Raw genomic sequence first — 12,910 nt, 5'->3', positions numbered from 1 at the left:
CACAGTAACCCTCCTTCATGCCTACACAGAGACAGAATAAATAATACAGAGCTGTGTTTACTTTGGAAGGGCTGAATTGACCTTGCTTGGAAGCAAAGCTTGTATTTCTTACCTGAAGTTTAGGTCACTGTGTATTTCTTTTTGTTGAACATTGAGATTATTTAGCTGAATGCAAAAGCCTTCTCTGAGCCAGTAGTTGAGTTTTGGAAATCTGATTTAGTCTGATTTCGGTGTTTTTAGTATGCAGTGAAAAATTGAAAGTGTGTATGATGGCCTTCTCAGCTGTAATCTAATTCTGTGAATAACCTTAGGGTTTGGGGATCTTTTGATACTGAAACTGTTTTTCTCTCCCTCAGAACCATGTAGTATTTAAGCCCTAAGTGTTTAATCTTAAAATGAGGTGGGAGGTTGGGGAGTGAGGAGGATAACCCTCCTCACCTAGCTGCCGAGAGCTGATGGGTGCAAACTCTACTCTGCTTTTCTGGTGAGGGAGGAGGTTGGGAAACCCCATCTGAGGCTGTCATACAGAATAAACTGGTTTTCCCAGCAGCTGAGGTGGAATGACCTATTCGCTGTAATTGTGCCATTGTTCAGAAAAGCCTGTGGCTTAGGTCTGCTGCTGGCCTAAGGGCTGCTCATCTGTCTCGAATTTTGGCAAGGAGGTGGGGAGGAAGAGGTTTCTCTCTTGTTTTCAGTGGTCTCTCTGTGGATTTTGTGTTTTGTTCAGTTTGCAGTGGCTATGGTGTCAAGAGAACTTGGTATCTTCAGTACGCTTCAGGGTTGAAGTCTGCTGTCTTACTGCTTTATGTCAGAATAATGCTTTCTAGCACCAAACTAGGAGGGCTGTAGAGAGTGGTTGGAGTTTTAGCACCATTATTCTGACTTCATAATGCTTGGACTCATCATTTTTAAGCACTTGTAGGTGCTTGTAACGTTTCTTTAAATGTCTTGGAAAAGAAAAAAGCAGTCATAAAGAAGCTGTTCTGCAGAAATGTGTAAATTGCCCTTCTTAAATATTAAGTAATACCAAATCCATGAGAGGGTGGCTACAGAGTGGAGAGGGGGAGACTGGTTTTCAGATCTCTTTTCTCAACAAATGTGCTTAATTATTCTCTTTTGACTTACACTGACTTCTTATTTCCCTTCCCTCGCCTTTAGGCCCTATGAGAAAAAGGGAAAGCTAAGGATGCTGGAGCAGAACAATGGATTTCTCTTTCTCTTTCATGCAAGGGATCATGGGAAACACAATTCAGCAACCACCTCAACTCATTGACTCAGCCAACATCCGCCAAGAGGATGCCTTTGATGCCAGCAGTGACATTGCTGAAGATGGTGGACAAACGCCATATGAAACTGCTCTGCAGCAAGGCTTTCAGTACCCTACGCCCACGACGGAGGAGCTTCCACCCATCACTAATGGCTACCCACCAACAATCAATATGTACGAACCTCAAGCCAAATACCAGACGTACAGTCAATATCCCAATGGTTCAGCCAATGGTTTTGGTACAGTCAGAAACTTTAGTCCCCCAGAGTATTACCAAATGGAAAACTCTAACGCAAGGCCACACGATGTTCTGGAAAAACCTTCCCCTCCACAGCTGCCACCTCCACCACCACCTTCAGTTTCACAAACGGTGATTCCAAAGAAGACTGGCTCACCAGAGATCAAATTAAAAATAACCAAAACTATCCAGAACGGCAGGGAATTGTTTGAGTCCTCTCTGTGTGGGGACCTTTTAAATGAAGTACAAGCGAGTGAGTATGCTAAGGCGAAACATGAAGGGAGAAAAGAGAAAAGGAAAAAAAGTAGCAAGCATGACTCTTCCCGATCGGAAGAGCGCAAGTCGCACAAAATTCCAAAATTAGAACCAGAGGAGCAAAATGTAAGTGAAATAATAGTTTCAGCCATCTGTATACCTGATACTGTTGGAGTATGTGTCTTCGGCAGTGTTTTTCCTTACTTTTAGTTGTATGCATATTTAAGAGGCTTTTAATGACTTGTCAGATACTTGATATTAGGTTGCTAGGAATTGAATTTCTAGTTCAAAACAGTTTTGGTTAAAAGGCTGCATATGAAAAAGAAATGTTAGAAAAGGTGATATAATGTTTTCTAAATACTGTTTAGTGTTTTGGCATGTTCAGAGTTTGGTGCGCTTTGGACTGTGTTGGAAGATGGAGCTTTTGGCCAAAAGCATACAAGCATGCACATTGCTAAAATTGCCTCTCAAAATAATGCTGGGTTATTCAGTGGAAAGTCAGGTTACCCAGAATATTCGGCATTGCAGCTTTTAATTAATTTTTGAAAGATATTATTAATGTCATGATGATGTACAAAACCCAAGAGCTACATAGCATATGTAGAAACTAGTAGAAATAAGTATTCTAAAACATCAGGCAAATTAAAAGTACCAGTTGACTTGGCAAACTTTGGGAAAATTCAATATTGATGTCTATTACTGTTTCTGTCCAAATTTTGTAACACGGTTGTACATACACAGGGTGTGTAAATGTAAGTGGTGTTTTAACTGAGATTCTGGGAAGTAGAGACACAAATTACTGGTCTTTGGTACTCTCAGCTGGTTGGTTTTTTTCTTCAGTTTATTAAGCCACTTCATTACTAGTGTTTCCTTTTCTCTTGCTTATTCCTGCCAACTCTGTGATACTGGTTTCTGTATTTCCCAGTTTGAGGGGAATGGGTAGCAGATCAGCATGGCTAGTGTCGGGGATGGGGAAGGTGCTGTATCAGGCCAGGTCAGAAATTGTCCAGCTCAGGCTGGGCTGTTACACTGTATAGCTGAGTTTTTTGCAGGTTCCTGTGAAACCCTGTGATACTTGCTGCTCTTGGTAGGTATGGGAGAAGATCCTGTCCTGTAGGGATCGGGACTCTGATCAAAGTTCATATGTTTGATGTAGTAGTGATGTTGTTATTTTTGGTGGAAGACATGCTAACTTCATGTATGCACCCCTCATCATGAATATCCACAAGTTTTAGAACTGTGCTATCTCCCTTCTGGTAAGTGGACCTCTTCCAGAGATCAGGTTGGTGATGTATCAAGATTTTGGGCTTCTGTAATATTTGATTACCATAGTTGATTCTATTGAAGCTCAGTAAGATCTTAATAAACATTGTAATCCAAACTTGAAATGGATTATCCAATTAAAATACGAGCCATTCATAACTGCATTTGTACGTAATTTTCTTGATCTCAGAAATGCTGTTTGAAGCTGATTTCAAGTGGCTGTAGCAGCCGGCGTGTCTGCCTGGCAGCCTGCTACCAGGAGGCAGTTACAATGGGAAGGCAGTTCCCCCAGTGGCATCTCCCTCAGACTCACCTTACACCTGCATGGAGAGGTGGAAAAGAGGGGTCAGTTCTCACTGTCAGCTCTCTGCTGAATGCCTCTGCTGCTCGGATGTTGTTCATCCACCGGTCCTTTGCTCGCTGCTGTAATTATTTATCCCCCAAGTTTCACGTAAAACAAGCCTCAGTGAATTTGGCTCTTTCAGAGTTCACCTAAAGACATGGTCTTTTATCCGGGCTTTCTGGCCTCTTCTCCAGACATCTGTCATGCCCACATCAGGCTGTCAGTTTTGCCATACCATTTTGTCCTCCCTCTTAGCAGGGGCTCCGATTCTACTCTTGAAGCTTCAGCTGTGCCTGTTGCTCTGTTTGATTGGTGTTACCTGGTTATCATGAGAACATAACCTTCTGTCTTCTCCCATGTGCTGCCTTTCCCAGATTGAACTAAAACCTTTCCTCTGAAATTCCGGGTTCCTAGTTGTAAGCGTCATCCAGAATTCACCAGAAATCTTGTTCTTGCTTTTGTCTTCTTTGTAGCTTCCATTTCCCTTTCAAAAGGTGTTGTTGCAATAAAATCTTTCATGTTATTCACCCGTGTTTCAGACAGCAGATCACTATGACATGAACAGGATTTTGTGCTAGTGGTTTTTGTTACAAGTTACACAGTGTAGTCTGTTTCATTCTCCCGCCATTTGGCTTTCCGCTGCATGATTTCATCTTCATGTGCGTTCATCATGTACGCTTTTGTCATCTTTAGCATTAATGGTATGAGACTTGTAGCTTAGGATCATCTTAGTAGGAGCAAACAAAACTTCTGATACGACTGTAATTGTTTACACTTTTATGCTCGGCATGGAAATTTGAAAGTAAGGTGATCTGCAGTTGTTTCTTCATTCTGATGCTGTAATCTCTATGGAAACTCACAGACTGGGGGGGGATGTTCATACTTGAAAGGCTGGTTTGAAATGAAAATGTTCTGAAAACATTGTTTAACTCTAAGCCCTCGATACTTGTTTTGAGAAAAAGCTACTCTGCTTCTTAGTTGTATCCTGCGAGGAGCTGGAAGTTTGCAATCAGCTTGGCTCTCCTGGCAGAGGTGAAGTTTCCACTAACTCACTGTAGCAAAAGCAAGGCAGGAGTCATTGCTGCGCTTTCTGATGTACCAGGGAGGGATGAATTCTGCCCAGCAAGTATCAATATGATTGGTCTTCAATGATTATTTTCTACAGACAACTCTAAATGAGACACTGACCTGAATTGTTCTGGGTGATGTTTACATGTGGGTTTCCTAGTTTCTCTGAGCTGAAGCATGCAGTATTGGCTAACATGGGGTCTTTGTTTTAAAGGGACTAGGTATAATTTGGATTAACATCATTATTATTTTCTCACTGCATGTGTCATGACTCCTCTTTTTGCTGCTGTTTGAGTCCTTTGACTACTGACTTCTCCTCTGTTACAGTAAAAGCAAATGTCTGGTCTCTGCCTCATTAGATAGATCAGGGCCCAGCTCTTATCTTCTTGGCTGCTGTCATCACATTCCCTATCATGGCCACTCCACAAGTGGTGTTAGCTTCTGTTCCGTGGTGTTCCTTCTTCTGTCAAAACCTTTTCCTGTCCTACTCTGCCAGAGCAGGCTGTGTGCATGCCTCAGCCTGGTTTATAAATGCACTATAGGCTTTATGTTGTTGGCTTCTGATCCTTTAAATATATTTGTCAACTGTATGCAATTTAACATCGAATTTACAATTTTCATACCATATATTTAATATGATTCTTGTAATGTCATTTTTGCAAATAACTGGTATACAGTGAGACTTATCATGTCACTATGGATATCCTTCATATGTTCTTCTCTGTTTCTTTGAAGTAGTATATTAGCTTAGGTGGAAAATTATTTGGGTTTACTGTCCCTGAGTGTATGTATGTTCTCCTATCATCTGTTATAGGAAAACATTGTTGTGTGTAGGTGTGATGGTAACGTAAATAGTGCAGGGAAAAAAGGTATTTTCTGATTGTGATGCTACTATGTTTTGAGTTGGGCATAAGGAGTCACCCTAGCTGTGTTTTCTGGGTTTATGGTTGCCTTTCTCAGAATTAGTTTTTTTCTGCCTGGTTTCATTATAAGCTTTTTTTGGTTTACTGTCCCCTTACCTTGTTTGTGTTTGTTTTCCTTTTTTTCTCTTCATTGTTACCCATTTCCTAGAGACCAAATGAGAGGCTTAGCATGCTATCGGAAAGACCAAGAGAAGATACAGTGTTGGAGGAAACCCCGGTTAGTACATATATTAACTAAGACTTTTTAAACTTCTAACGTGTTAACTAATTTATTAGACGAATCAGTTACCATTTCTTTGAAAATCTTGTTAATCCTTACTGTGTCAAAACATCTTTTGTTGTACTGTCTGTATTGCTTTGTTTTATCCCAAAAGCAACATTCTTCATCAACTTATGAAGCAGAAACTTTTTTGGGGTGGGGGTTGCTGTTGTGCGTCTTGGTTTGTCGGTAACTATCTTGTGTAAATCCTAGCTGTGTGTAACTCCTTTTCGTCATGTTTCTGAGAAATGTTTCCCTTGTGTTAGATTATCAAACCTCAGGGATACCTGAGAGAAAAATATCATGTCCTTGTGGATAGTGTGTGCATCTCTAAGTGTGCTAAATTGTCTTCTGTGGCTTGAAGCTTCCATTTGTTTTCTTTGTAGGTCCAGCAGTTCTTGCCTTCTCTTCCAACACAAGTCACCCATGACATCAAGTTTCAGGTTGGCGATCTGGTTTGGTCCAAGGTGGGAACATACCCGTGGTGGCCTTGCATGGTTTCATGTGATCCACAGCTTGATGTTCATACCAAAATTAATACAAGAGGTAAGGGAGGAAGATCTTTGCCAGAGTGTATCAGGTCTCTGTAGTTCCTTTATTAAAAATATCTTATCTTTGAATTCCCTTTGTGGGATGAGTTCTGCTTGTGCGTATGCTAAGCAGGACTATTACTGAAATGTGTAAAACTAGTACCTATTAAATTACCTCTACAGATGAGCCTGTGTGAACTAGGCTTGTGCACAGATACTCCCACTTCTCTTAAGTCAATGTATTTACAAGAAGACACTGATAAGCATGAGAGTGTTCAGTGTGGGCAAAGTATACTTATCTTCCCATTTTAAACTGTTCTAAATCTAGGCCTGTCTTGTTTCTAAAATTCCACTTGCAGGAACTGAATGATTTGGAGGAGGAAAGCATAAGCTCAACAAGAAAAGCGATGTTGATAAAAATGCTGACTAGAATTTTTCATTTTCAGGTGCCCGTGAATACCATGTTCAGTTTTTTAGCAACCAGCCAGAGAGGGCGTGGGTGCATGAGAAGCGGGTTCGAGAGTACAAAGGACACAAACAGTATGAACAGTTATTGGCCGAGGCTGCCAAGCAAGCCAGCAACCACTCTGAGAAACAGAAGGTATGATGGATCACTAATTGTGTAGAGGGTTATCAGCAGTGCCTGTGTAAGTAGAACTTTCACAGGGCATTTCTGAAACTCTGTAGTACTTTACCCTGTAAAAGGTTGTCTGCATTTCACTGGCAGAAGTGTTTTCACAGAGATAATGAAAATGTTTCCATACTCTTAGGACTTTTATGGGAAAAGGCTAATAGCTGAACCTACTTTGTTGGCTGCTCGTGCCAGTATTCATCCTGGGCATTGGAAATAATTTCACATCTGTATAGAATATTAAAATGAAAACAGTGCCTATGTGTTCACTATTAACCTGTTCTTTGGAAAAATACAGTTTGTAAAGGATGTTCTTCCAGCTCCTGATACTAGTGGATATTTTCCTTTCCGTTGTGTTGGAAAGGAAGTAGTAGCTACAGGAATTACTTACTGTGTAGATGGACTACTTCAGTCAATATTTTTGCTAATCAAACTATTGATGTAGAAGGAAAAGAGTGTTTGTAGAAAAATAAGGAGATTTGAAAAAGGGTGAATTATGTGTCCAGTAACAAATTACAGGCTTGAATGCTGCCTGTTACTGTCTTTAGCGAAGTCTTAACTTAGGGCAGACACTTTTTTAATTGTGGTGGTCATAAGGTCCAGCTTGAGTGCCTGCTTGTACTCTGAGCAGGGGATTCACTGTCCATCTTCCAAAAAATACCCCGTAAATGGAGAGCAAACTTCAATCTGCTGCCTGAGAGATTTAAAGAACCCTCGGGATTGCATTTGAAGTGCTATATGTGGCAAAATCTTCACTGTAATTAGCTGCTTGTCTTTGTTCCTTAAGATTCGCAAACCAAGGCCACAAAGGGAGCGTGCTCAGTGGGATATTGGCATTGCCCATGCTGAGAAAGCATTGAAAATGACTCGGGAAGAAAGGATAGAACAATACACCTTCATTTATATAGACAAAGAGCCAGAGGAGGTTTTGTCAAAAGCCAAAAAGACTGCTGCTTCTAAATCGGAGACCAAGAAGAACCGACGACCGAAGCCAGCGTTGAACACCCAGCCAGAACATGCCAACGTGGTAGCAGCATCACCCTCAAATGCTGAGGTGCGAAGACAAAGCCAACGGCGGCTGTCAAGTGTGGAAGAAGAGGAGCCACCTCCTGTGAAAATTGCATGGAAAACAGCTGCAGCTAGAAAATCCTTACCAGCTTCAATAACCATGCATAACTTGGATCTTCAAAAATGTAACATGTCTCCAGTTGTTAAAATTGAACAGGTTTTTGCCCTTCAGAATGCTGCTGGGGATGGAAAACTCATCGATCAGTTTGTTTATTCCACTAAGGTATGTACTTTCTGTAGCAACTCGATTTTGTTCATAAATTATCTCAAGTCTGTCTTACTGTGGAACTTAAAGTTGTATCTACCAAGCTTTCACAGTACATGGTCCTTTCATTGACAAGGTTAAATCGTAACAAAAGACTGATGTGACAACAGAGTCTTTCAGTGCACTGAACTCTTAATTTCAGCGCATCCAAAAGTCTCTGGCAGTAGCTGTTCTTACTGGTGGCAGAGGATCTCCGTACAGATGGTCACATTTTTGCTCATAATGCATTCAAAATAGTAAAGCTGCTGAATTCCAGCTTCTTAGTTTAAATAATCCAGGAGTTCTCTGTAAATCTTAAAACCACTGGATTTGTGGGAAACTCGAGATGACAAAAGCTATTAATAGCGCACTAAAAAGTAACAACTACATTTTGTGTAACAGACTTTTAAAATGAGTTCTGCCTCCTAGCTTCCTTCAGGTGCACAGCAGCCTCTCACAGTCAGTGTAAGGAAAAGGTTTAGGACTATTTCTCTGCCTCCTCCTTCTGCCTCTCTGCCTGGAGGGTACTTATTCCATCCTAAGCATTGTAGCAAAGGTAATGTTTAGTAAAGTCACTGGAATTTCTTTTTTTTTTTCTTCTTTTTTTTTCTCCTTGTGTGTAAGGGGAGATTGAGAGGGGTGGAAAGTTCTGCAGAGAAGCAGGTCAGTAGTAGGTATCATTATGTGTATGTGTTGCACCGAAGAGCGTTGAATGTTTCTTTTCTGAGATTTAGGGGTAGATCAATATGCCCATTAAGAACAACATGCATATAAATAGGTTAAGACCATCTTATCTTTTTTTTTTTCTTTTTAAGGGAGTTGGTAACAAAACAGAAATAAGCGTCAAAGGACAAGAGAAACTTAATTCTTCATCAAATCAGAGAAATGAAAAAGCAGTGGTGCAAAATACATCCTCTCCTGAAACAACTTCTGGGTCAACAGGTAGGCAAAATTGCAGAATCCTTGTCTGAACTTCAGCAAGCTAGCATTTAAATTCAAGTACCAAAACAGACATTTTCTCATTAGTTAAAAATGATTGTTTACATCTTCTGTTTACGTACTAGTTGTAACTAGCATGGCTAATAGAACACATGATGAGCCCAGATGCTTGAGAGGCACAGGATGTCTTTGGGATTAGCTGGTTTGGCCTCTGAACTTTTAGCGTCTGCAACTTACAGTGTCTAAGTCAACAGATTAGAAGGATGGATGCCTTGTGGAGAGCAGATGGCAAGTTGGTTTAGAAGGCAACATAGTGGATGTGTGTTAGCAGAGTATTGTAATGGCTTTTGGCACCGAATGTAAAATACAACAGCTGGGATCAAAGGAAGAGAATCTGGATGTGGCATAGTTCCGTAAGGAATGGCTCTGGATCAGGATGGGTGCTTTCCTAGACTTTGTTGTTGAGTTCCTGCATGACCTTTGTAAAGGTTAGTGATTTTTATTTTTTTTTTTAAAGAAAACTGCTTCAACAAACTCCATCAGCAAAATGAGATCATGTTTGCCTTCTGAAGGCATTTTAGGGGCCTCATTATAAAGCACTAAGTTTTGAAGTATCATGTCTGAGGGAGAAGAGCCACTGAAGCAAATAACGGAGCTTGAGACTGAAAAAAGAAAGCCTGGAACAAGCTATTTGAAGTTTAATTTGTAGTACAGTAGTAAAGAAGAATGCAGCAGATAAATGGGATGAGTGCTTTCTAGACTTGGCACAGAAAAACAACTTTGTTTTTTTCATCTTTTGATTTTTGAGAAATAGCTGATGAGAATCCTTTGAAAGGGATTGAACTTTTTTCCCACCAGCAGAAATTTGTCTGCAGTGTGTCCCCTCATTATCCTCAAGAGGAGGCAGATACCCTTTGAAAGGATAGAGGTTCCTGAAAAGAAGACAGTTTTCAGTCATTCTAAACCAAGAGCTTTTCAAGTTCCTCCAGTCCTTACAGTGACTTTTGGTTTTCAGCCACAGATTTTGTACAGGCCATTAGCTATTGCGTGTTTGTTACTCTGCTTGTAATCATATCCTTGGTATAGTCTCAAACATACTTTGCATTGGGTATGTAAAAGTAAATTTTAGGTTGCAGCAGAACACCTTGATTTTCTCTTGCAGTAGCATGTACAAATAAATGCTCATGGTATGGAAGCAAAAAAAGATGGAAGGCTTATTACAGTACACATGCTAAAAAAACCCCTCTTTTCTTCTCGAGGGGAAAAAAAATCTCTTAATGTTGCCAAGTGTCACTTCTGCTTTAACTACCAGTCTGGTTGGTTGTTTCTCCCTTTCCAAACATAAAATAAATGAGACTCCAAGTCAGAAACCTCAGTGCCCAATATGTGTGAGGTCACTGTCCTCTGCAAACACACTTGAGTTTCTGTACATGTATAGTTTTTAGGTGGGCTGTTTTATATGCACTATTTTATGGACTATATTTGGGGACTTTACAACACAGGCTGAGTGCTCTGGATATTCTGGTGTGAGTGGGGTTTCCTCTGCTGCTGTTGACAGTGGTTCTGCTTTCCAGTTTTAGTTGCTGTAGCTACTTCAGGTTTTTTTGAGCAGTTGCTACTTGAATTGCCTTGCAGCAGGAGAGGTGGTCGTTGTTTTGTTTCTCTCACCTGGGAACTAAAGGCTTCACCTTCACAATGGCTCTTCAGCTGTAGGGGGGGTGAGAATTCTGAGCCTCTCTTTTTTCATTTTCTTAGGTTTTTTGGATACGTAAAACTCCACCTGATAACACCCTATAGAGTGCATGAGCTTTACTACAGTATACACTCCAAACAGTCACTTTCAAAGCCATTTCCAAAGTCCAGACAGTTATTGGTCCCCTCTCATGGAACATAACTGCGAAGTGCTTTTTTCAAATTTAAGGTCACCGGAACTTCAGAATACCTTTACGGTAAAGTATTTTACAGAATGACTCTGGGAGTCCTTATTAATAACCTGCAGTTAGATATACAGAATTCCATAATGCTGGGAAAATAATTCTGTAACTTGAAATCTGATAATAAGAGAACAACTATGAGAATTCATAGTGCCTCTGGTCTCCACATACAGCTGAAAACAGGGTTAACCTGACCTGACCGGGCCAGTAGAGAGGTAGATTGCTGGTCCGAAATCTGTCCTGAAGCTCTGGATCAAAATATGCATGAAGACGGGATAGGAGCATTGTGGAGGTGATGCACTGGATCCTTGGAGAGCGGGAAGAGGAAAAAGTGCCCGTTGCATTGGATCACTGTTGCTTTCAGCCAATATTAGATGCGCTGATTCTGGAGGTTTCTCCCCTGATACAGGGTCTGCATCTTGTTTCCTTTACTACAGTGGGGCAGCACAGGGAGAAAATACATTATTGATTAAATTAACTGTTTGGTCACACTTGCTCAAATTTACTTTAAGCTGCTTCAGAGTATTTTGGCCAAACGCAAAGGTGACAAAAGATGGCCCCTGGTGTGTGTGTGCCTCAAAGGGTGTAGCTTATTGGAACCGAAAGTTACACGTGTGCTAACGTGAAGGATGTTGCGCTGAGTTATTACTGTCTGACTTAATAATAACTCATTGCTATTATTAATTAGTTAATATGCTGTACACCCATTTTCCTCCTTGAAGAAAAACAGTTAACTTTTGTCCCCTCAAGAATGCAGTTATTATAAAACGACAACTTTTTCAACTGGGAAGTTTAGTTACTGAGATATTCCTGAGCCATGCAACCTTGATAGAAATGCTTATCTGATTAATCAAGATTAATTTTTTTTGTCTACTCCCCACCCCCCAGAGTCCTTTTGAAAGGCTTTCTTTCAGTATCTGATTACAGCCTGCCTGTCTTTTTAGATACTTTACCTCCTAACAAGAAGATGCAGGTTTACAACTTCTAACAGCGTATCTGTCTGGCATAGTAAGCTAATTCCCAGTCCCAAGAATTTGCATTTTGCTTGGAAGAACACAAAGTATTTTATATTCATGTCATCTTTACTTGAAACACCCAAAACCAAAAAACAAGAATAATGCTTCACAACAGATAGTTGTAAATCTTCAAATTCCAGTTTTCCGTCAGTACAGCTCTAGGTGTGTACTTTGTTTCAAAAGTTGCACATGGTGTTAAGTGTTGTGTACATGTTTCTCAATATGCTCTTTTTGGAGATACTATAGCATAGAAAGGCCTTCTGATTTTGCCAGCTTCAGTTGTCAAAAACCCAGTAGCTCCTACTTCGTCTCTTGAAATGTCATAATAACCTTCGTTAATCTGAGTTTGTTCTCCATGGTAATATTTTCAAACACTTGTTTTTCACTTTCATTAATTATAATAACACGTCACGATCACTGCTTCTGTTGTGCTGAGTTTTTCTTCACCTCTCAAAATCTTTACTTGAGCATTCACATTTTGTATCGGTGGCCTGTGTTACAGCATGGATTTTGCTTTTAAGTTTTTTGTGCTAGCCAGTTCTGATAGAAGGCCATATCCCCTGCAGAGCAGGGGCACAGAACCGGTGTGTGGAGTGAAAACTTGGAAGCTGTGTTTTGCATCTTAAATTTCTAGCTTGTTTTAGTTCAAGAAGTTGATTGTGGATACCTTCCCATAAACACCAAAGATGGACTGTTTGGTTAAAAATTAACCAAAGTGAAGACTGTGCCCTAGAGGTGTGTTACGAAAATCTGTTTGTCCTAAACTGGATTCCAGCTCTTTGTTTTGCTCTGTTACTGGTGTCTTTTTTTTTTTTCTTCTTTTTTTTTCTGAAGCTGATCTCTTTGTCAATGGAATCAGAACATGTTGTCTGCAACCACAGCACCAGTTGGCAAATAGCTTGGAACTGAATTTAAAAATAAAACATTCAAAA

The 12,910-nt window shown here is 40.3% G+C and overlaps 1 protein-coding gene across 5 annotated transcripts in view; it reads left to right on the top strand.

Moving 5' to 3' along the window:
- The window catches only part of NSD3 (nuclear receptor binding SET domain protein 3), a 47,959-nt gene that overhangs the window by 11,979 nt on the left and 23,070 nt on the right, over positions 1–12,910 (top strand). For all 5 annotated transcript variants that reach the window (XR_013924637.1, XM_080370516.1, XM_080370515.1 and 2 more), the window contains 6 exons: positions 1,159–1,886; positions 5,506–5,574; positions 6,003–6,162; positions 6,593–6,747; positions 7,565–8,068; positions 8,905–9,031. Coding sequence is in view for 4 of the 5 variants with exons in the window: in XM_080370516.1 (XP_080226642.1) it covers positions 1,203–1,886; positions 5,506–5,574; positions 6,003–6,162; positions 6,593–6,747; positions 7,565–8,068; positions 8,905–9,031 (1,699 nt within the window). In the remaining variant the exon portion in view is untranslated. The remainder of the gene's footprint in view (positions 1–1,158; positions 1,887–5,505; positions 5,575–6,002; positions 6,163–6,592; positions 6,748–7,564; positions 8,069–8,904; positions 9,032–12,910) is intronic.

This window comes from Falco punctatus (assembly GCF_963210335.1).
Source record: "Falco punctatus genome assembly, chromosome: 20".
Classification (NCBI taxonomy): Eukaryota; Metazoa; Chordata; class Aves; order Falconiformes; family Falconidae; genus Falco; species Falco punctatus.
Note: the sequence above shows the minus strand (reverse complement) of the source record. Positions and strands in the feature narration are given on the sequence as shown.